This window comes from Gigantopelta aegis, chromosome 8, assembly GCF_016097555.1.
Source record: "Gigantopelta aegis isolate Gae_Host chromosome 8, Gae_host_genome, whole genome shotgun sequence".
NCBI classification, from domain to species: Eukaryota; Metazoa; Mollusca; class Gastropoda; order Neomphalida; family Peltospiridae; genus Gigantopelta; species Gigantopelta aegis.
Window position 1 is genome coordinate 41,663,130 of NC_054706.1, and position 25,472 is coordinate 41,688,601.

Here is a 25,472-nt window from a genome sequence, read left to right on the forward strand (position 1 = left end):
TGAACAGTGAATTCTCTGTTTTAAGTTTTCACATGTTTGTAGCAAACTAGCTCAACAGCAGTACATTCTTACTAAAAAAAATACATCTTTAAACTGGAAACCTTTGAGACCAAATCAAAAGTCCAGTTTTTAGGAGTATCGTATAATACTTTATTTTCGCATGGAATTTATTAAAGGCTGAAATTAAAGGCTGATGAAAATAGGACTTTGAAAAAAAAGAAGAAGAAAAAAGTAGTGTCATTCAATCAGACCCAAGACCTCGTGAGTTTCCGCTACAGTAGTAATGCGACACTTAAAACTTTATATCAAGAAACGATATCAAAGTATAGACAATATATTACTCAATAATAAACAATACTAAACAATACTAAGTTTTGTATGGGGTTTTTTCATAACTGGTGCCGATGAAAGCAATACACATGTTTAAAAAACGGAAGTGAACAAAGTATGTTAAAATGTGGAAGTGAAAAAAAATCCAGGTTGTGTTTGTACAGTGAAACTATACTCATAGTTCATATTGGGCCTTCACATTAAAGGTTTTTCCTGTTGGTCAATCATAAACTGTACTGAAAGAGAATTTTGACAGGAATAAATATTGTTTAAATCAAACTTGTACTAGCATTGCACCTTCATATTCTGTTTTGTTTTCGGGTTTGGTTTTTATAAGAAGTTTGAGGATTACGAAAAAGAACACATGGTAGTTTAAGCAGCTTGCATAAGCTTACGGTATTTTGTAAACAATAAACATCAAAATTATTAACATCAGAACTGGTACTTCATTCCCGGGTTTTAAAAAAATATATTTCAACATCACATAATTATACAGTGAAACCCACTTATTTGCATACCCTAGGTGAAGCTCGATCATATCCAAGTAACCAGGTTAGTCAGGTAACCGATAGTACCGACTTTCACATTGTAATACCGGAACTATCATAGTTAACACATGCAGTTGGATATATGTATATATATATATATATATATATAAAATAAAATAAAATAAAATTATATAAGTAAAAGTTATAATTAGGGTGTCATTTTTTGTTTTAATCTGCCAGTAATTGACATCTTTGTTACTGAGCATCGTTGACTTATAAACACAAATGTGAGTCGTTATCAGTTCCAGCAATCTACATTGCATCATGACCATTCTATCACAATTAACTGACCTTCACTGATTGGTGTCTAACAATATAGTAGAGACTTTTAGGGATGATCCATAAATAATAATAATAATAATAATTGTTTATTAACATTGAGCTACACAGCTCATCTGTATAAACATTACAAATATAATACATGTACAGAAGAAACAAACCACAACCAGACAATACATAAAGTAGTTCCTGCTACATATAATCAGAAAATGCCTTTTAAAAATTATTTTCTTAATTTATCTGCCTTTTAGGGAAATTTTCCAAAGTTACATAATTGTTTTACATTTTCTATATTATACAACTGCACCAATTTAAAAATGAAGGCTTCTTCCAATAATAGGGTTTTATATATTGTATTCTCAAATTAGAATATAAAGGACATTTTAAAATGTAATGAAATTCATCTTCTACAGCATTTACACAATATGAGCATAATCTGTTCTGTCTTTCAATTTCACTCCTTAGTTTGGTCTAAGATTCTTTGCTTCACTCCAATAACCGATGAATATTTTGTGCTGGGGTAACCTATAATATCCAGATAGTCAGTATTATAATGGTTGTATATGTCAAGGTCACAATAACACACTAAATTAAAAACCTTATTAAATTTTTTAAAATTATGCTTTCTTAGGTATAAATATTCCACGATTAACATTAAAAAGTATCACCTCACTAAAAATGTGACATCACAGGTTATTCCTGTGGACCCTTCATGTATTACAAGATCAGTGATAATAAAAAATGGCCACCCTGGCCTTTGATTGACTAAGACATTTTCGATTTCTTCTCAAGTTCCAACAGGCAGATTTCAACCAACTTTATTTTTCGGGCCGATTCAGACTGTAAGATGACAACCCTGACCTCTGATTGACTGAGACTTTTCCAACTTCTACTCAAGTTCCTCCAGGCAGATTTTAGCAAAACATGATCCAGATTATCCTCTGATGACTTTGACCATTACCAGTTTACATCTTCATTTATTCCCAAATTATGTCACAGGTGAAATTAGAATTCACAAAATTTCAAAGCATATGCTGTAATAAAAGTGGATCATTTATTGGTTGGTTCATTTGCAATGTTAATGTCAAATTAGCAGTCATCAAATAACCATTTGTGATAAATCATTATTACTATGGTTCACTTTTCAGAGGTATAATTAGTTTAATACCAGGTGAGCGATTCAGGCCCCATGGACCTTTTGTTATTTGTATGTCTTTAATTTACAGGCTGCCCTCAACAAAGAGTATGATGAACTGGAAGAGAAAGTGCACCGACCTGGAACCGGCCGTCGTTCAAGTAGCCGTGTCAGTTTCAATGATGACAGTGGTGAAGACAGCGATGATGAAGACAGCGGAACAAAATCATCTCGCACCGGTCGCACATCCAGTGGTGTTTCATACGAAGAGTTCACAGTGCTGTCTAGGCGGGTCGACAGAATGGAACATTCTATTGGCAGCATTGTATCCAAAATCGATGCTGTGCTTGTCAAATTAGAAGCCATGGAAAAAGCTAAATTAAAAAGAAGAGAGACGATGGGAAAGATTTTAGATAGTATAACAGAGGTAGGTGTTCTTGATATTTCTCATTTACTAATTTAGAATTGCTATACAGTTACAGAATTGTATGGTGGTTCAGATATGATTACAATTTTTTATATTGCATACACTTGAAAATTTCTGCTATTTTAAGGTTTTAGTGATGATCATGATATATTTTATTACATATCCATTAAATCATACTATATAAATACAATCCTGAATACAAAAATTAAATACACTTTTCCCTATTCAACTCAACTGCCGGAACTATGCCGTATTCAACGCTACTATTTATAGCACATGATTACCGGGAATGCCATTAGCGATGTGTAAACATATAACAGGGTGTGTCGCACTTCCTGCTGAAGACAAATGATAGAGCTTTATATCTCCTGAAACTAGAGTCTACCACAACCCCTGTTTAGCCCAATACAGATGAATCTAGCTTGGGACAAAATTAATAGACTGGAGGTGGCATTCACCGGTGGACAAAATGTTTGAAATTGTGTGTTTTTGGTGCATGTGTTTGACAACAGTCGCTGGTAATAGATTTTACCAATGATAAAACAAAACTCCAAACATTTAGCTAAAGTTGATTGAAAACAAATAACCTCCTTTGGAGGCTAGCAAGGCAGACAAACACAGATAAATGGAAAATCCAAAGTTGGACCGAATTCAGTATGAATACCAGACTTCAAAATGAACCATTTTAAAGATACCTGCCAGCTATCAATACATCATATTCCAAGCCGATGACTGTATTTCAAATTGTATCACAATACAAATTCCTTTACAAATCACTGCCGTACTGATGAATCACACAGTTTGCAAAGACATAACAATGGCTATGTCATTATTATGTTAAGAATGGAATCATTCTTAATGCTATAGGCATCATATGATAGTGGTTTCAAGGCTTGTAGAAACAGAAGACGACTATATAGCATCTATATAGACTGGTGTAATGAAGACTGTGACAACCAGGTTGAAGACAGTGATGGAAATGTAGCACAGAATTTTTTATATCTGCAAAATATGCATCCATCTTTATCATGGTATTTTTAATCTGTCATGGCAATGTATGCATTTCCAACTAATTTATTGTTTCAACTCAATCTTGTACAACAATATGATTTTAAACAATAATATTTATTATCACCTGCATGTAACAATAAATATGTGATCAAAGTACTTTTAACTTGACAGGAATGTTTAATGGGTTTATATTAGAAAATAATAAAATTTGTATTAAAATATATATTTCTTAAAAGCCATATAAATGCTCATATTAATAACTTCATCAGCAAATAGCTTAACAAATGATTTATATTTGGAAGATTTTAATAATGTGTGGGAGTCCAACCAACATTCACGTATATTAAAGCCTTGAAAAAGTGTAAACCTAAACTTTAACTGGAATTACTGTTGTATAGGGTGTATACTACCAAATCAAATCCCATAGACGACAATAGTAACATATGCGGCTAAAACTCCTACCTGCAACGTATCAACCGACATAAACGCCACGGATATAAATACTACCACCTCTTACACTTAAAGTGAATCAGAAAAAAATGGGGGTCAAGCTGCTCGTTTCTGAGATAACGGGTAGCGTCTATGACTACCCTAGTTTCGCACAAAGTTTGAGTACTTTTTTTTACAGGTACCCCATACATGTTTCAAGCACAAGGCTACTTGACACATTGGTACTAGATGAAATAAAATTGCACATTTATTTTACCCAGATGAAACTATTATTTTTTACAACCAACACACTCACATTTATAACCAATCACAGGACTTGTGGTGTTCACTTCTCTATCAAAAGTTCGGTGCACCTCGAACTTTGACCCAGCCGGAAGTTATTTGGTATAGTACTACCTATACTGATAACATACATTTTTCAAAAAGTGTCCAGCTATGTGTCTTTATGACAACCAGGATCTGGTGTATTCTGACATAAACTGACAACCTCACTGAAAGTGTTTTTTCTACAGTGCAACCTAATATAATGTACACCTCAAAAAGCATATATATTGCATATAGTTTTGTACAAATGCAATATGTCATATTAAACAACAAAATGTTTTAAAATAAAACTCCTGAAGATATTTACTTTTATTTGGGTGTGTGTACTCAGGTATATATGTAGAGACAACAAAGATAGTCAGAGTACCTCTACCCCTTTAAAGAATGCCATTAAAACACATGCACTTGATTGACCCCTAGATTATGAAGACCTTAACAGGCACATCAAAGAAATATCAGTATTAAAAAAATACACTGTCTGAGGAAGGAAACACAAACATGACTGTACCTGTATGAAGTAATGACTTAATGTCCTGAACATTAGTGTTGGGAGGAAATCCTGTATGCTGGGTGTGGGTGTCTTCAAGTTACCAGGTGTGGGAATTTCAAATCCATCGGCCATGCTGATTTTCATAATGAACCATCAAAACCATTGGCAGCCACCAATATTCCTGACTATATTTTATTTATAGCCTACTGTAGTTGGAGGTTTTAATAGTTGTGATATCTGGAATAATCATGCAGCTTTAACACATTTATTTTTTATTAATTACTGAAAAAAACTATTTTTAAATGACAAAATTACCCGAACATCTATTTTCTTGCATTATTTTCTAATCCGGATGAATACAATATGTACATTAGATGTATTCCTACAATCTGTAATCCAGCATTTTATTTAGCTAGTAACATTAGGTAATACAGCTTTAACAATAAAATAAATTATCAACTTGAACCAAGGCAGATAATCAAATCTGAAAAAATTGGTTCTGAATCTAGTATAAACTCAAAATGCTTTTCATGAGAGATAACTAAGTGATTATTAAGAAACAAAAATGATCTGGAGATCTAAGTATATGTTTAACAACCTTATTGTTATGTACAAATAAGAACAGAAGGCACAATAGTAACAACAAATTTAATTATGTTTTTGGTCAAGTTTTTCTTCAAATTTACTTAAAATTTTGCATAAAACTACAAATTTGTCTAAAATATAACTTAGCACCCTATAAATATGTCAAAATGACAATAAAAATCAACTTCTTTACAAATTTGAGTTTTCAGAATTTCATACATAAAAAATTAACAATGTTAATGGAAACTAAAGACATTAACCCACTATTGGCACATGCTATTTTTAATATAAAAATAAATTGCTATTAAAATCTTAGTTCAGGTTGGCTATATATAATACCATATTTAAGAGCAGTTGTATATGGCAAGTCAAATACCATGTAAAAAGAAATTATTGAAATCTTTACAGTATGAATTATAGGCCAAAACCAACTTTTCTTCAGTGCTAACTTTGATTCAAACTCCATTCAGAGCCATGTACAGAGATTATTGTCAAGGTCAAGGTCATTGTGAACTTGCATGATCGAGTGATGGCTAATTAATCAACCAGTATAGTTTAATTAAATAAAATGACAAAATCATAATATTTTTTATTATGCACTGAATATGTGCTATAGGGTGTATACTACCAAATCAAATCCCATAGACGACAATAGTAACATATGCGGCTAAAACTCCTACCTGCAACGTATCAACCGACATAAACGCCACGGATATAAATACTACCACCTCTTACACTTAAAGTGAATCAGAAAAAAATGGGGGTCAAGCTGCTCGTTTCTGAGATAACGGGTAGCGTCTATGACTACCTTAGTTTCGCACAAAATTTGAGTACTTTTTTTTACAGGTACCCCATACATGTTTCAAGCACAAGGCTACTTGACACATTGGTACTAGATGAAATAAAATTGCACATTTATTTTACCCAGATGAAACTATTATTTTTTACAACCAACACACTCACATTTATAACCAATCACAGGACTTGTGGTGTTCACTTCTCTATCAAAAGTTCGGTACACCTCGAACTTTGACCCAGCCGGAAGTTATTTGGTATAGTACTACCTAAAATGGCAAAAATTGCATTACCTAACATCAAACAAAAAGTGTTATTTGATACCCTAACCTTCAAGTGATGAAACTATTGCTTCTATTTCTCAGATTTATATCTCACCAACTTTGTTTACATTTAGTTTTGCCATGTGTATCTTAATAAATATTGTATGATGTTTTTATTTAGTTACTCTGTAAACAATTCCTTTGAAATACTGCTTTTGAAGAAAGGGGGTAGGGTTATCAAAAGGGTCGTTACACAGAAATACTTTCAAGAAAACTTGATATATAGGATGTAAATATTAACTAGATGTCAAACAAGATTCTGCTGCAATAAGATCCTTCAAAAAGAATACTTGCGGTGCTGAGCCTAAACTTTATGTTAAATTTCTACTGAAAAATAAATAGAGGCTATTTCTTGGTTTTTTCGAATACGATTTTTATGTCAACGAGTGATGTGTGAAAACAAATATGGTTTTCACACATCACGAGTTGACATAAAAATCGTATTCGGAAAAACACCATGAAATGGTCTATTTATTATATACATATTTCCTAATTTTTGACAATATCTTTCGCTCTTTGGTAATATCTTTCACTTATCCTATCGAAAACATGTAACGTCATGATATATTTCTTCCTATGGAACTTTGCCAGAAAATTTACTTTACCATAGACTTTTAAAAAGAAATTTGATTAAAATTTATCTTTATTAACATTTATTTAACAATACTGCGGTGCAAAATACCTGACAAAGCGATCCTCTAAAAACTCCCACAAAAACAAAACGAGTCGAACGCCGTTAAATTCTTACACTTAAACTCGATGACACTACATTGTGTCATCATTATTTAGCTTCGTATTCAATTTGTTTTATATATTTTATCGTAATTGCACTTCGTATCCCATTTTTATAGGTACAGTTTTTTAAATTACATTTTTTATTTTTCAAATACGATCAGGTGCATTGGTAAATCATCAAATTTAAATACGAAGAACCGAGACATAGGGAGATGATTTAATCGTGCACTTTTACAAAAAAGTAAATACGACTTCTATATTTTCACTGTAGCTAAAATACAGTGAAAATATGACTTTTCACCGGATATGACTTTTATGGTTTCCGTAGATCTATATATTTCATTGCTATGTATATAATAAAACTGTGAATTGTATTTTGTAACGTTACAAAAAAAGTGTTATATGAGACCCTAATCCTCAAAGGATTTTAATATTGGTAACATATCTGAATTCTCTAATCCATTAACTCCCAATCCTCCCAGTTTTGTATTCCTAAATACCCTGACAAATATTTTACAATGTGTTTAATATAGTCGCTTTTTAGCAATTTTGTAAAAATATAACTGTCATGGAAATGGGAGTAGGGTCCTGGCTCATGGACTATATTTTAAGTGATATATTCCGATTTTTATTTTCATTTTTTATTTTTTTATTTTTTTTAAATAAACCTATATATCTCATACATGAATGTAATACTAATTAGTAAATCATAGATGGTTCCATGGGTGACAGATATGAAATTTAGAGAACTACAACATTTCACACCATTTTTTTCAAATTCCTGTTACATTTCGCACCCCTTTTTCAAATTCCTGTTACATTTCACACCCAGCCCCACTTAATTCAGATTCCTGTATCCACCATAGAGTAATTTCATATTCTGTTGGTGTTGAGCAATATCATTTCATTCTTTGGTCGGTAGAGGGCATGATGTATCCTGGTACATGGGGCGAACAAAGGGCCGAATGGTTTTATACAGGTAGTTTTGTTTCTGTTGTAACAGGTGTTCTCGCTGCTCCATTTAAGCGGGGTAGCCGGCCCGCTATGGCATTTTGCCGCCCCGCTTTCGTGATTTGCTGCCTCCTTTATTTTTTTCCCACCCCTTTTTATTTTCCTGCATATTTTACAGCACCCAGCTCTGCTATTTCAAATTGCACACTTTTTTTCACACCCTGAAAAAAAAAAATCAACCAGTCTGCACACTGAGCATCAAAGAAAACAAGCCGCGGTGTGTACGAAAATGCAACTGAGCAAAAGCTTCAGTAGCTTATGATAGTTACCATAACGTAATTTAACACTTATTTTAACAGCCTCTGTTGTGTCCCATACCAGTATTCATTTGTGTATTTGATACAAACAATTAAACCCGATACAATCCTAATTTGATGTTTGGTCTAACTTATGGATATTGTATAACTTAGAGGAAAGTTGCTGAACTTTATGTTCTGTATACTCATATACGTTATAAAACTATGTGATACTTGCATAATATAGCGATATAATATAGGACTTCTCCCTATTTTTTTAAGTTTTGTAAATGTGTATCAAAGTACAGACGGTACCGCTGTTCACAGGTTTTTATTTCTAAAAAAAAAAATATATATTAACCAAAAAATATTGTACATAAAGATGTATCCTTACTTCAAACTGATCTTCATGTGAAGAAGAAGATGCCATCTTCTTAGATTCTTCAAAACAAACAACGCAAACAGCATGTCAACTTTTACTTCCGCATTTACATGTGGCGTCAAACTTTGAGCTGCGTTTTCTCGGTTTCTGACGTCATGCTAAGTTATTATCATATACCGTATATATATCATATATTATAGTATTATTATTACATTTATGATTCTGGCGGAATCCCCCCCAAATCCCATATTCAATGTCTGTCATTGATTCATTATCTAGTAATATGTCCATTCATTTGTACTTTAATTCATTCATTTGTTCCTTCTTTGTTTCTGTGTAGTCTGATGGTACAAGTGATGAATTAAAACGAGAACAGATGGAGCGGTTGGTTAGAGAAGAGTTAGAGAGATGGGATTCCGAAACGTCAATGACACCCGGAAGTGCTCGTGGTGCCTCACCCAGTGGAACTAGTGGTAGCAGTGGGCGTGGAGGGGCTAGCACAATGGGGGGTATAAGATCACGCTCAAGACCAGGGTCAGGACAAAATGTAAGTAAAATGTGCACAGGTTGGAAGCGGATAGATAGATTCTGAATGGTAATTTTAGCCATTTACACCTATTAGTCAAATTTGATTTCCTTTATTTTCTTTGTTTTTGAGAGCTTGAATGTAACTGTGTTGCTTCTTTTTTTATTCATTGATTTATTCTGGCCTATTATTTTATCAATGGCGGATATTTAAATTGTTTTGGCATTGGGTTTTTTAGCCTGTACATGTATATAAAAATATAAGTAGAAAAACCATGAAAGATCCCTTGCTGCAGTTTTAATAGGAGTAGTCTGTCTGGTGTCTGGTGTCAGTGGACATCTTATCTGGCACTAGACCTAGTGTTGTAATAACCACCACTTATCTATAACTGTTGCTTTTTTATGCTAACACCATAAAAGGTTTGAGAGGACAAACCCCCTCACCCATCCCTGGTAAAGTGCCATCCCATATACATATAGAGACACCTTTTGGAGTTTTCAAACCATTAAATTTGTTCAAGTACCACGTGAGACTTTTTGTACTTGTGCAAATTGAGTCAATTCTTGCAATTAGAAGGAACACACTGATCTGTCAAAAATGGCCTGCAGAGCATTTGTATGCGACTTGGATGAGTGAGCATAGGTAACAGAAATTTAATTTTAACAAGTTGTAGTTGTGAAACAGAACCAGATGCATTGTTGTAAATGCATAATTAAAAATATTCAATATACCGCATCTGTAACACACAAAAAGACTCACACTTGATAGTGAAATATTGACAGGGCTCCAATTTAAGTTAACATTTTGTGTGTTTCTAAAGTCAAAATATTAAGAGCAAAATATTTTTTTCAGTGCACTTTTTGATTAATAAAAATGGAAAAATTACTGTTAATTTTGGACACTTTACTGAACTTTTATTGAACAATATATACTGATATTGTGTTTATGTGGAGATTAAATGTGTTTGAAATTGCAAGTAATTGATCATTTGTTTATCAAAGTATTTTAAAGTCATGTGTATTGCACTCTATTTCGAAGTACCTTTCCATGTTTTTTTCACATACACAGTTTAATTATAATTACCTTTAATTTCATGTCAAGTTTGAGCATTCTTGTTGTTTCAAGTTTCAGTCATTTAATAAAAAAACAAAGAGCCATAACACTTGTTCAAAAATTGTGCTTTTTAAAATGATAATTATATTTTGAAATCGTGGCATTGAACAGAGCAAAGCCATTGAAAATAGACCAGATAAAACGGACAAATAATTAAAAAATAGATGTATGTAAAATATAGCTTAAATTACTAGTTTTCACATAAACATGTTACAAGGAAATGTTTTCAGCACGTGAGTGCAATTGGTAAAGGAAACTGAATAAAGCGACCATAATAGAAAATGGTGAAAATAAAGCAATTTAATTAGGTGCCTCATTAAAATTATTGTCGCCTTTGCGACTACATAGTCATTAATTCGAGCCCTGATTTATCTGGGTTTGCTGAAATCTGGTCCACCTTAATCATAGTGGCTTGATTTGTGTGTATGTTTTTAAAAAAATAAGAAAATTTGTCAAGTTTTGTGAATCCCAATATATAGTCTTTGAAAAGCTTATTGTAAATCTTAATTTTAATATTTTGGGGTATGGCAGTGATAATTTTGAACTTGAGACTAAATAATCAGACTAAACATTGAACGTTTTTAAAAACAAGTCAAAATGATGTTTTTGTTGGGGGGTTTTGTGGATTTTATTTTATTTCTGTTTTGTTTTTTTAATTTTATGATAAGATCACTGCTATGGATACTTTATTATGTAAATTGAATTATTGACTTAAGGCTAAACTTTACTTCATATGTAATTGCCAACTGTACATGTATGTGTATATATGCAGTTTGTAAGCAGTAAAAAGTTTTAATATTGTTCTTTTCAAATTACTCATTCTTGGCTTGGTGAAATAATTTTACCTTGTGTATTTTCCTTCCCACAGTCCTCTGAAGTGTAACCATGGTAATACTCTTTTGTTTGTGTGATCTTTGGTGTTTTTTGTTTTTGCCATCCATGTTTCTTTTTGTTGCAAAATCTGTTCATATCTCATTTTGTTAATTTGCTTGTGGCTTATATATATATATATATATATATATATATATATATATATATATATATATATTTGTTTAATGTTTCCCATTTTATATATATTAAAAAATTAAATGTATTAAGCTAACAAAAAATTAATATCAAATAATGTTAATGTAATAAAGACGAAGTAGCTAAAAATAATAACAGCATTGCCATTCTTTAGCTTATATCTAATACATGTATATTGTAGTAGCTAAAAAAATTATTACATAAATAAATAATTTTAAAATAATTAACTACTTGCTTTATGTACATGTAAATTAAAATCTTAAATCTCTGTCTAAAATATTTTGTTTTTAATTAAAACCAAAAAAAATCCATTTTATAGAAATAATAATTTTGAATACAGAATATATTAAATGCAATTTAATACAATAAACCCAGCATTAATAAACTTGTGTGTTTCCAGCCCATTCTTCTTCTTCTTCTTCTTCTTCTTCTTCAGCGATTCCGGCCATGCAGCCCATCAAAATATTAGTGTAACATCTGTTATCAGTAATAGTAGCAGACCTAGAATTGATTTTAATGATTAGTCAACAAGAAAACAAAAATGCAAATTTATACCCGTCAGCATCAAGTAATTTAAAACCTAATCAAGTATTATCTGTTGATGTCCATATCTATCTGCATTACAAAAAAGTATATTTTTCTTTTTCAAATTTATTTTTAATACTTTTCTTTTACATAAATGCAATCTAATTAAAATTAGCTCCACTATTACATGTGGATCTAACACCAGCCAGTTGGAGCTCATGTCCACCAATCAAAACCGTACTTGCAGAATCCTGCCAGTGATTTAAAATAATTTGAAAACATTCCGAATTATCCTGAGGGTATATGATATGTTTCATGTGAATTACGAATGCCTTATTTAGACCAGTAGAACTAATTTTAATCGGATTGCTAACAACACTGCGTAGTCCCCAATGTCCAGGTAACATTTCATCTGTAAATAATAATTTAAATATTGACCAATCACACTTGGACTTTTATAACGTTATTTGGGAGCATACAAATTCTAAAAATATCGGGCGAGTCCATTTTAGTGGCCACAGTACAGCGAACCATACCAATACGTACAGGGTGGGTTATCAGTCTTCAATTTTACATTAAAAATTATTAATTTATTTATAAAGAAAAATTAACTAAATCAGTCTTCAGTTTTACATTACAAATTATTTATTTTATAAAATAAAACATGTTTTAAGGCATTCGTAATTCACACGAAACATATCATATACCCTCAGGATAATTCAGAATGTTTTCAAATTATTTTTAAATCACTGGCAGGATTCTGCAAGTAAGGTTTTGATTGGTGGACATGAGCTCCAACTGGCTGGTGTTAGATCCACATGTAATAGTGGAGCTAATTTTAATTAGATTGACATAAATGATTACGAAATAGAAAATATTTGTTTTGTTTTGGGGGGATTTCGTCCATATTTCTGTTCTTTTTTAGATGCAGATTGGTAATGAATTAGTTTTATTATAATTCAATGAACGTTATATGATATTCATGGAATATTACATTGTAGTTTACATTTGCCATAATACATGACTTACCACTGATGTCATTGTGTATGCAGAACAAAATTGTAAGCGCAACTTTGCAATCATGTCCATGTTTTTTTTGCCAATTTTAATGTTACTATCTTACCAAGATATGCCCCCATCTGGACTTGTCCTTAACTGTTTTGTCCATCTCTCAAACAAGAGATTGGTTTGCAAACTGCAAGTTAAAAAAATTTTGTTTTGTTTTTGTAAATAAAACAACATGAGTGCCATTAGCAGTTATCTGTGCTAAATTCTGCCAGCACACCTAATTTGGGACCTTTTTTGACAATTTTCAATTGTTGCTTATTTTCATAATCTGTTTAATCGACATTACTAGTAAAATTTAGGCATTTCCAAAACTAATAACTTTACATAATCGAAACTATAAATTTCATTGTATTTAATTTGTTCACTGCGAAAATCAAGTATTATTTCAGGACAACATAAATAAAGGTAGAACATTTTCCAATAAACTATGATCTGATTTGTTGAGGGGATGAAGGGCACAGCAATACATTGTCATTGTTAGGGGTGAAATTGGGAGGGAAGGCATGGTGGCAATTGCCATAGTGCTGTTGTGTAATTCAAACTGTTATTTTGAGGGAACTGGAATGCAACCACTTGTAATTATGAGTTTACATCTTGGAAGTATAAATTTCTGAGCTATTTCAGCATAAGTGTCTGTTTTAATCAATTTTAAACCTCATAATTTGAAAATTAAGGAAGACTTTTAGTCACTATCTTGGATTATTTCTGCACATATTTATAACATACATGTAACAACATCAGATTCTTTTATTCTGTTAAAATATGTGGGTGTATGTATTTAGACAAGAAAAAGAAGAAGAAAAACAAAAAAGTTTATCATACTAATTTATAGCATTGAAATTATTATATTTATTACCTCAACCATTTTCTACTTGACTCCGTCACTTGTGATTCCGTTTGAATTGATATTGCACTGCTCTGTGGTATAAACATTCCCTTAACATTGACCAATAAGTGCTATCAGTTTGATCGGAAGTTGTTGTGTCTTACTGATGACATTGTGTTTCATATATGTCATCATGGTGCAAAATACTTTTGTGTTTGCATAGTGCTGGATTGCTTGTATATAATTTGTGTAATTATTTTTTATTAAATTGATTGAAGTAATAAAACAGTTATGGCACTGTGAAAAGGCCAATATGATGTTTATGGTGTGCAGAAAAACAAACATCCACCTTGGTCCATATTATTTTTGTTGCTTGTAAAACATCATATCAGTCTCATCACAGTGCTATAATTGTTTAATAAAAAAAAAACATTAACCTTTAGACCAGGGGTGGGGAAAAGCCCTTTTTTCCTGGTCTGGGACCGATTCTCTATCTCCGAGACTTAAATTATTATTTTTAAACGTGTGTATGGCACTGTATGCTGGTCCCACTTTTGACTTTCTTGTCAGTCCGAAGCTCCTGTTCGTTTTTATTATTGGAACAAATTCCTATCTGCACCAGCCTGCCCAGAGATCAGTATCATGTGCATGATTTAAAATAATAATAAATAAATAAATTAATAGTGGTCAATATGACTGGTGTTTCAGACGTCTGTGATTTTTAAGTCTGCCATAAGTCGGCCCTACAGTAGTATCAATCCACTGCCACTAGGCTTGACATTTGTCAAAACTGCTGGATGAGCTGGTCACAAGATTAAACAGACATTTAAAACAATAACACCATTCTTGATGAGAAAGCTATCGAGGTATTACACTCCATTTAAAACAAAGGACCCAGAGTTTGCAACTGGTTACAACCAACACCTGGAAACACCTGTACAGAGCTCTGTCAGGTCGAATGTCGAGTCCAAGGCAAGAGGCTTTTGTGAAATACAAACTGCTTGAAATAGCATAAACTATACTGAAATAATCAGTAAATGTGTTTATTGTTGACTGTTAAATGTTTAATCCAATAATTATAAAGGACTTTACAAATTTTAAAAAAGCTTTACACTTTTTTTCTTTAGATTTTTTTGTTACAAGTGGAAGCTACACCGGCTATATCTAGAGCCAGTAGAGGTCAAATGTCATCCAATCAGCAACAACGTTATTAATCGTTTTGTCTTATCGTGTGCTAACTCGAGCTGTCAACGCTTCAACGGTGTCATATTTTATTAATTTTCAGGACACATTACTGAATACTTGTACTTTTTATACATATATGGGAGTTAAAAATCATAACTTTTATTTCTTTTTTTTAAAATATTATTTATTCCATTATGTAAAATATATACGATTTGGGTTTTTTCGCTGGTCAATGACAATGTGATCAAACAATTTTTTCTTTCATGTTTTGATGTTTATCGTTTAGCGTTCATGATTCAAGATGAAAATATACAAACACCACTGATTTTTTTTTTTAAATACTATTTGGCATATATTGCCTTTGATAATTTTTATTCCTTTTTATTTTTATTCCTTTTCTTTTTCTCCCTTTAACACATCCCCATTCTCTCTCTCTCCCCTCCCCCTCCCCTCCCCCCCCCCCCCCACTTTAGCAAATGAAAAACGCGTAATTTTAGAGTTAATAAAAACCCATGATTATTCCTGCTAACTGGGGGCAGCCATTTTGTTTCGTTTTTGTGACGTCTGGTGGGATAGCTTGGGGCGAAGTGACGTCAGCTCCTGACCATCTCCTGTATATACAGTGTAAACAAAAGCAGTAATTTTCGACAAGGTGCTTCTCTTTGATCAACCTGACTTGTAAAACAGCATAAATGACGTAATGATATAATAAACTATTTAACTAAATATATATTAAGTTGCATTAACGGAACAAAATGGGGTTATAGTATTTTTCTCTGTTTAATAATCCAAAGGAAAAATGTACACTATTACGCCTATTGATATGCTACGTTGGAGCAAAAACGACAACCCACGATACCCAAGTGATAATTTTCTTTTCTTTGGGACTACGTAATTGGTCAGTTCTGTGGTTGTAGATGGAAAAGTGTACTTAATCAATAGTTTTACAGAACTATTTACAGTAATAAACCATGTCCATTACAATTTTAGAGGCGACAGGTAATATTCCACAATACTGGTATGTATTTTTGTGTCTAGACAGCGTCAATTAATTGGTTCGTCTGGTTACCAATCAAATACACACCTGCCAATCAGAAGTCACAGGTAGAAGCTACTAACAGCATAGACCAATTAACTAAGAAAACACTCTGTATCATTTCAATACGTAGGTTAATGCATGGGGGAAACATTGTTAATTGTTTCGACTTGTTGTGTAGCCACTTTGACAATGGTATTTTATTTTGTATTGAAAAATAATATATATAGTGCTGGATATACTTACTGTTGGCTTACTGGGATGTGTATTATTACAGAACATTGCAATGTATGACTATTTATCATCCCGCAAAAACCAGGTAGATTGTGTTTCTCTAGTTCTAAGGCTCATTCCTGACGTGATGCATTAAGTATTACGTAACCACCAGCTCGCCAGAGGGCGTACTCACTGAGATGGTACAAAATGGCTGCGCCCGTTATATATAATAGTCGTCACATTTAACTGTTTTATTAATTAACTATACGATTATACGTGTTGATAATAAGCAATAATGTGCATTATATATCGTTGAATATGCATACCAGGCCAAATGCCTTAATTGTCCTCTCCTTTAAATGTTTTATAAATACATAAAATAAAGTCCATATTTGAATCCGTAAGTACTATTGTTTTGTATTTTTCTAATTTTTATGATATTTTATTAAAATTAGGCACAAAAAAATTAGACAATTACAAAAACTTTATACACATATGGTAAGTATTACATATGTGCTTAATACAGTTATTCGCTTTTAAAAAAAATACCCATACATTTAAGTGAGGATTGTAAAAAAATATCCTTGAAACATTCATGGAAAGTCATGGAATTTGTTTGTGATAAAGTGTATGAACCCTGATATCCCAATATATGTTGATTTTCGTTGTTGGTAAAACGATCACATTTATTATCAAATTAGCTGTCACAGTTGGCTATAGATCCCTGAAAAGGACCGCGACATGCTGCCATTGTTTTCAGGGGGAAATATTTGCCAAAAACCATTTTTCAACTCAAAATTCCAAGGTATTTTCCTTTGAAAAACAAATCTAAAGACACAGGCAGCTGTGTTGTTTTGTTTCCTGTTAATAAATCGCTTCCAGTGAGTGTTATGTGCAAAATAGTGGGAAATATGTATTGGGGAATGCATTGTATACAGTGTACAGTATGTCGACTGCCGTGACATCGGGTGAGATATCTCACCTGCAGTAGTCAGAAGGTTAATAAACTTTGGATAGACTCAACTATGTACACTGTTTTAGCTGCAGAACTGGTTCTATACATCTTATTTTGGGTCTCACACTATTGATACATCATTTTCAAACCTTTAAACATTGTACTCCATTTTGAGTTACATACATGTACATGCATGTATGTAAATACATGTTAACTTAATATGTTGATTGTGATGTCTGAACTGATTTCTTTCATCATTCTAAAATTAGAAAACAATTAATTGTCTTGACATCCACTTTTAAAGCACTTGGGATTACCTTTGGTACTGATCTAGCTGAAATAACTAAACTTAACTATAATTCTTAACTGTTTGAAATTAAACAAGTAATAAATAATTGGATACGAATAATTATCACGCCACTAGGTAGAATACATGTAGCTATAATAAAATCCTTATTAATATCTAAATTCAGTTACTTAATAACCTAACCCCTCTGAATATTTTCTGCGTGAATTAAATAAAATATTATTTAAGTTTGTATGGAACCAAAAGCCGGATAGAATAAAAAGAATCACCATTAACTTAACCCCTCTGAATATTTTCTGCGTGAATTAAATAAAATATTATTTAAGTTTGTATGGAACCAAAAGCCAGATAGAATTAAAAGAATCACCATGTGTAAATCTCTTAAAGAGGGAGGCCTAGGCATGATTGATATATTTAAATATGTTAAACCTTTGAAAATTACTTGGTTACGAAAACTGGAAAGTTTAATTCAAGCTAGAAACCTCTTTTCTTGGCATGTTTCTCCAACTTCATAATATTCCTGTATTTGGTAATGATTTCCATCAAAGATGTTATTAAAATATCGGGCTTCTAGATCATGGTAGCCCCGCTCTCATGACTAGTGATATTCAATTTTAGGTTAGTAAATAACTACTATTGCCATGCCCGACGGCTAGTGGAAAAAAAGTTGTCAAATGCTGCATTTGTAAATATGAATATCCTGCCCCCAACCCAACCCCCCAATCATTTTTTAATCACTAGTTCCCTATTTAGGTAACATCCAATTATTACTATTAGTAAAACTGTATTAAGTAAAGTAGGGCTAGTGAATGTTTAATCATGGCTAGTAAAAAAAATTAATCACTAATCCCATGGAAGCCCTGAATATGAACAACTTGTTTTGGAAGGACTGTATTGGGGCTTTTGTGATTTCTCTACAGCTATTAAGGTAACAGACTTTAAAGATTTTTTATGAGAACCAATCTTCTATAATTGTCATATAAAAATCAATAGGAACATTATCTAAAACAAAATTGGCTCAAAAAAGGGGTTCCTCAAATATGCAATCCAGTTAATGACCGTTAAGAATTCTTTACATTAACTGAATTTAATTATATTTATGTCTTACATGTTTCATTTTTAAAATATCAGGGAGTCATTAATTCACTCAAGATATACTTTTAAAAAAACTAGAATTAGTAAGATAGACACAAGATATACCTTAAAAAAAACTAAAATTAGTAAGATAGACATAACCATTCTTTTAGCCTGTCCAAAGAAAACTTTGTTCCATTGAAAAAGGATCAGAATTATACTACATGTATTACACATTAACATATAGGATATTACACAATACTGACAACAAATATTTTTGCCTTCAAGTTAAAACTTATTCATCAGGCTCCGTATTCATAAACATACTTAAGTCCATGTATGATACCTAAATACATACTTAAAGTACATAGATAAGTATCATACATTGACTGAAGTATGTTTATGAATATGGAGGCTGAGACATGTACCTTTTGTAATGTAAATAAAGAAACAATAGAACATCTTTTGGGAGAATGTAACTTTGTTCAAACGTTTTGGAATTTGTTTTTAAGCTGGTTATTGAAGTACTGTAATCACTTGTAAATGTAACTTAAAACTGTCTTGAACTAGTCATATTTGGATTTAAAGACAGCATTAAAACAGATAATATCTTTATCTCTTGCTACTTCTAGCTAAGTATTTCATATATAAATGTAAAGTGCAAAATGTTACGTTAAATATTATTCATTTAAAAAAAAAATTAAACAAAGAATCTCTATGAAAAAAAACATTTATATTTCTAGTAAGAACAGTATTAGCGATTGGTTTACCAAGTGGTTACTATCATTAATTAGTTGAAAATGTTTAATCGAATAATTGGATTTGGTTTGTTGGGTTGTTTTTGTGGGGTTTTTTTTTTTTTGGGGGGGGGGGGGGGGGGGGGGGGGGGGGGTAATCCTCTCATCTCCAACAACAGATGTAATATATAGTAATTTAATAGAACATCTACTTCCCACAGTATCACAGAACATTAATAAACTACAATACAACTTATAAGCAACTAATCACATGTATACAACTGTTATCAAGTTACATGTATGTTGTGTGCTTGTGTATGTGCATGCATGTGTATGTTCATTTGCTTTTTAATGTTATTACTGTCTTACTCTCTTGTTTTACTTCATCTCACTCACTCGCTCTCTCTCTCTCTCTCTCTCTCTCTCTCTCTCTCTCTCTCTCTCTCTCTCTCGCCCTCCCTCCTTTCTATGCAAAAAAAGTACAATCAATCTGAATATATTTACGCTAGCAATACTCTTTTTTGTAATATATGTATTTACTATTATTTATGTTCAACATTATTTCTAACAGTGATTCAGGGTCCCATCCCTGTCAATAAATGAAGAATTGTCTTGACATATTGACTTACCATAACCTACCGGCTATTTGTTAAGGCCTCATATCATTTTCACTCTAGCAGCAGACTAAAATGTAGCATATTATTGACCAGTGGACATGTATATCTCTTCTTTTTTTAAAACTATATAATGGCATGTTGATGTCATTTCAGTGACTACAAATGACCCTTCTCGTTTCAAAGTTTTCTTTACAGATTGAATGTTGTTGTTTTTTAAATTACATATACCACTGATCTTTAAAAGGGACTATCTTAAGTTTGAAAGGTGTATTGTAACATGTTTGACAACTAACTGATCCTTTTTAATGTCATATTAAAGCTATTTTCCTATTAGGAATATCAGTATCTGTATAAACAAGGTGTCCTAATGGTGTAGTGAACCAGATCTTACCTTCAATTATTTCCTAAGTACAAAGTAAAATGAAAAATGACTGCTAAAGACATTAGTACATGACCACAAACACATTGGATATACAGACACAATGAAAAATTAACATGAAAACCATCGTTGCCAGCAGAGCCAGTTGAAGAAACATCTTACTGGCTCTTCACAAATTCAACTAGCCCTCCAATTATCACATTGAAATTTAACTGAAGAGTCAAAATCAAAACTAGAATGTTGTGGATGGTTTTTAATAATAACTATGTGCTCACTGTATATAGTCCATTTGGGTCAAAAGAAAACTGATGAATTGGCGTTTAACTTCATAATGAATAAAGTTAAAATTCATATAAAAACATGTTATTAAGTTTTAAATCCATACCAACTCAAATAAAAATAATTGAAAAAGAAATCCAGTATAAATAAATATATAAAGTACCATTAAATTATACTCATTAAATATCATTTTTAATACAGAGGTGAAGACAAAATGCTAGAACAGCCAAGGTATGCTGCTTGACTTGCATTGTCCCTGAAGTACAAAATAATGCAGTACAAAGAGACTAAAGGTAGAACTGCACGCTCTTTAGTAAACTAGTCTGGGAGTGGCAATCCACTATGTGGCAATGCAAGAGGGATGAAATAAACTTTGTGGCGATGCAAGAGAGGTGAAATCCCCACTAAATGATTTCCTCAGGAGTGGCTGTTCTCCTACAGACGACACACTAGATGGTGATCCATGGAATCATCCACTATTTTGCCAAATACCCACTCGACTGCTTTGTGCAGATATGAACCTGATCATGCAGTGTTCGAGATTAAAATTTTTGGCCAGTATCCCAGTTGGATACTAACATTTCAAAATCTGGTATCCCACCTGAGAATTTAGTATTATATGGCATCCCGGTGGGATACTGGGTTCTTGAAGTCTGGTATCCAAAATTAAATTCTGGTATCCCCGGGATATTGGGATACCGTTAATCTCGAACATTGTCATGTATTACGGTTTTGTCATTCAGATTACCTTGGATGTTTCATGGTGTAAATGTTACTTTTTGGTACATATGCAGCAGGCATTTGTAGTGAGTGGGGGTCTGGATTCCACATGCAATACAGCATAACGAGCTCAACTAGTTTCAATCATTAATATTAGCAAATAAAGTAAACACTCAGAAACTTGAACCAGGACCCAAATGCTTTTGTTTTTGTTTGCATTTGCAAGTGATTGTATAATGACCAGATTGTAATTATAAAACAAATACTGATGTGAACTGGCTTTGGCCCTTTTTAGTGAGCTTGTGTCAAGTTTACAAAAGAAATCCATTTTGTTTCCAGATCTAATGGTCTTTAGGGAGCAAAATAAGGTTGGTCCCCATAACAATTTTACCAATAGGCTAAAAACTGTTCAACCATTATCAAGTTCAATTGTCCTAATTACTGCATGTCTTTCAATCATTCGGTCTTTTTCCATGCTTGAATACATACAAAAGACGAAACACATGTCTTTGTTTTCTCCTGCTTACATTACAGGTCTGTTTATAATGGGCAGATAAGCCATGCTACATGTGTGTATATTTTACCGACCATGTTTCGCAATACTTATGTTTAAATAAAAATAAATATATGAGGTTTGTTAACTTGCAAAAGTAACTTACATAGGTAAATATTCTATACTGAATAAATAAAAGCAAACATGTTGAGTATTTGTGGTCTCCTTTAATAGTCCAGTCAATTTAACCCAAAATTATATAAACCCACAACAAATTACAAATTAGAACAGAAATGATTTTGTAGTTTTTGTATTCAAATATGTATCTGGTAGAACATTAAAAATCCACTTTTGAAACTGCATGCTAAATATTTTAATTTTTTTGGGTGGTAAATTAAGGGTTGAAAAAAAGAAGGTATTTTTGGAATATTTTTATAAATTTGTATTATGATTATTTTCATTTTTGTGTTCCTCATGAAAGGGCATACAACCGTATATATTATAAGTACATGTATATATAAGTAAATATTTAGAATTTTAAATATACTTGTTAAAAAAAGAAAGAAATACAGCGTCTCTTAACATCAGGACCAATTTCACCAAAATGTGACATATGCTAGAATTTTTTTTTTTTAAGATTTGGTCCAATATAGATCTATATGAAATCTAATTTGAAGATGCTGAATCCCCAAAAAATATTTTGGGCATCTGAGAAATTAAATTTGATGGTTCAAAATGTCAAGACACAAATGGCGACAAATTGTGTAATAAAAAGTATTTAACTGGTATCCCAACAATCTTTATAGCATTAACATAATATTATATGTGTATACATTAATTTATAAAAATCTATGAAGTCTTATGAAGGGCATTATTTTCTGCCATAAATGGGAGAAAATATCAGCTACAGTTGATTTTGTTTAACAACACCGCTAGATGATATTGATTTATTAATCATTGGCTATTGGGTGACAAATATTTGGTAAGTTTAAAGTACGTATAGTCTTAAGGTAGTACTAAACCAAATAAGTTTCGGCTGGGTCAGAGTTTAAGGTGCAGCAAATTTTTGATAGAGAAGTGAACACCACAAGTCCTGTGATTGGTGATAAATGTGTGTTGGTTGAAAACAAAATAGTTTCATCTGGGCAAAAAATGTATGCAAGTTTATTTCATCTAGTACCACAGTGTCAGGCCATACTCTTTACAAATTAATTGTTCAAAGCATTCCTGTTTGTTCACAGTAACCACCACCACTTAGACCGTGAGTAACTTAGAGTCCTTCAATTTTCTTTGAAAAACCATAACAAATGAAATAGTATCACTGCATCTCAGAGTATGAAAAGCAACCAAACACAACATTCTAGTGCAAAGAGGCATGTTTCCAATATTATATTAATATTTTATAGGATTGGTCTTCCAGAAACATGGTTTAGTTAACAGACTAACTTGCTAAATTAATGCAAGTGACGGTGAGAAGACTAAAATGCAACATGAAATTAATGCGAGTAGCCTCCATATGAAATATTACTTTTCAAATAACACCTGTCCGTGTACTTTTCGGTTACATCCCAGTTACAGGCGTCTTCAGTGAGATCGACTCGCTAACATGTCAGTGTACACATCAATTACCCGGTTTTGTTCCTAGTGTTTTTTGTGAGATCAACTCAAGCATATTTTTGCAGCAGTCATTTACCTAAGTGTATATTTACCTAAATCTGGCTAAACATTAGCATTATTATACATATACCATAACAACTGTATCTTCCTAAGATAAGACAAGAAAGTTGCAGAGAATTTGAACAGTAAAAACAAAGAAATGGTCGACCTCAGGATTAGCGTACTAAAACCCATTCACGCACTATGAATCCTGTCAGCTTTTGTTGGACTATTGGACAGTTAATAATTAGTCTGTTTTGCCTACGATGAATTGTGCTCCAGTTATTGTTATTATATGTGGATCATCATTTATTTCAATTAATGTATTATGTCAAATTATATTGTGGAGAGGCATTTACATAGGCCTACCGCCTGTTTGCCAATCCATTTCATTTATTTTAAATGAATAAATATTGTTTTAAATAGTCTTATTCAACTTACCGTACTAGCACAACAACAATGCTATACAACCCTGAGTTATAACCTCCACTGCAGAATTATCTCCCCTTGCCGGATGTATAACCTACACCCGCGCATGGGTGAACCGTATATCCTCGTTTTTTTATTCTGCAGTCCTCCATTGCAGTCGTGTTAGAGTTCTGTAGTAAAAATTTTGTCAAATTATTAATTTGTAATTTTGTTTTACTCTGTCATACAAGGTCTTTTGGGTTATTTACACAGGGGGTTAATGTCTGACACGGCTTCCTCGGGCTCCAACCGGTTGGTTGTGTGTGCCGAGGGGGGTTGTCTTAAACGACTTCCCCAGTTTGATCAGCATTTGTTATGTCGTTCTTGTTGTTTTGAACGCCAGTGTCATATCTGTGTAAATTGGTCCCCTTCCACGTTGGGGAAGGCTAAGAAGCTGTCAAAAGACGCCGAGCGTAAGAGGATGATTAGACGTGAACGGGGCGGGCGGAGCACAGTGGCAACCTCCGGGGTCGTGCTCCATACCGATTTGCCATCGGTCAGCAAGTCGGTGTCCCGTTCAAAGAGCTCGCGAACAAGTGGTAGGCGCAAGGGCGCCTCCTCATCTGTTTGCCATCTTCATGGTGATACCAGTAAACCCGAAGCGCTGCTTGGCGCAGAGGGGGTGCTGTTGCTCCCTGCTTCAGCCGAGGTTTCTTCCAGGTCGGGCTCCGAAAAAAAGAGAAATTCCACCTGTTACGGTTGTAACGGGGGCGTCAGTCGGAGGGAGTGCAGTCGTGGCAGGAACGACTGTGTCTCTCAGTTCCGACTCCCATCTTGCTGATGGGGCAGGGTTATCGGTCCTTCTGTGGAGGGGTCGATTAGCTCTAGAATGAAGTCCGCTTCGCGGCTCTGTTTGTCTCACCAGATTTCTGGTGCAGGGTTGGTCATGGCGTCCGAGGGCGCCGTTTCGGCCAACGCGTCTTTCGGTGATCGAGCCACTTGGCGAAATTGCGAAGTCTCACAACCTTGTCTCGGTCACAGAGCCGTTATTTTTGGTGCGACGCCAGTGGGCGTCCCTTCTGTTGTTGGGGTGCCTGTACAACGTCATCAACTTTTAGATCGTTCGCATGTGGCAGGGATCAGGGAAACTGCAGCTTTCTTGGGTGCGCCTGTGTCTACACCGATGGTCAATCCGGATCTGTCAGATCGGGGTAGAGGTTCCAGGCGTTATCCCTCGACTGCGTGGGCGGAACCTTTCGTTCAGG

At 33.1% G+C, this 25,472-nt stretch overlaps 1 protein-coding gene across 2 annotated transcripts in view; it reads left to right on the forward strand.

Moving 5' to 3' along the window:
- LOC121378793 (polycystin-2-like) overlaps positions 1-25,472 on the forward strand; it is a 97,369-nt gene that overhangs the window by 62,260 nt on the left and 9,637 nt on the right. The window contains exons 13-15 of one of the 2 annotated variants that reach the window (XM_041507117.1): positions 2,384-2,719; positions 9,402-9,608; positions 11,569-11,588. In XM_041507117.1, coding sequence (XP_041363051.1) covers positions 2,384-2,719; positions 9,402-9,608; positions 11,569-11,583 — 558 coding nt within the window. In that variant the 3' untranslated portion in view covers positions 11,584-11,588. The remainder of the gene's footprint in view (positions 1-2,383; positions 2,720-9,401; positions 9,609-11,568; positions 11,589-25,472) is intronic. The other variant, XM_041507116.1, reaches the window with a different exon arrangement.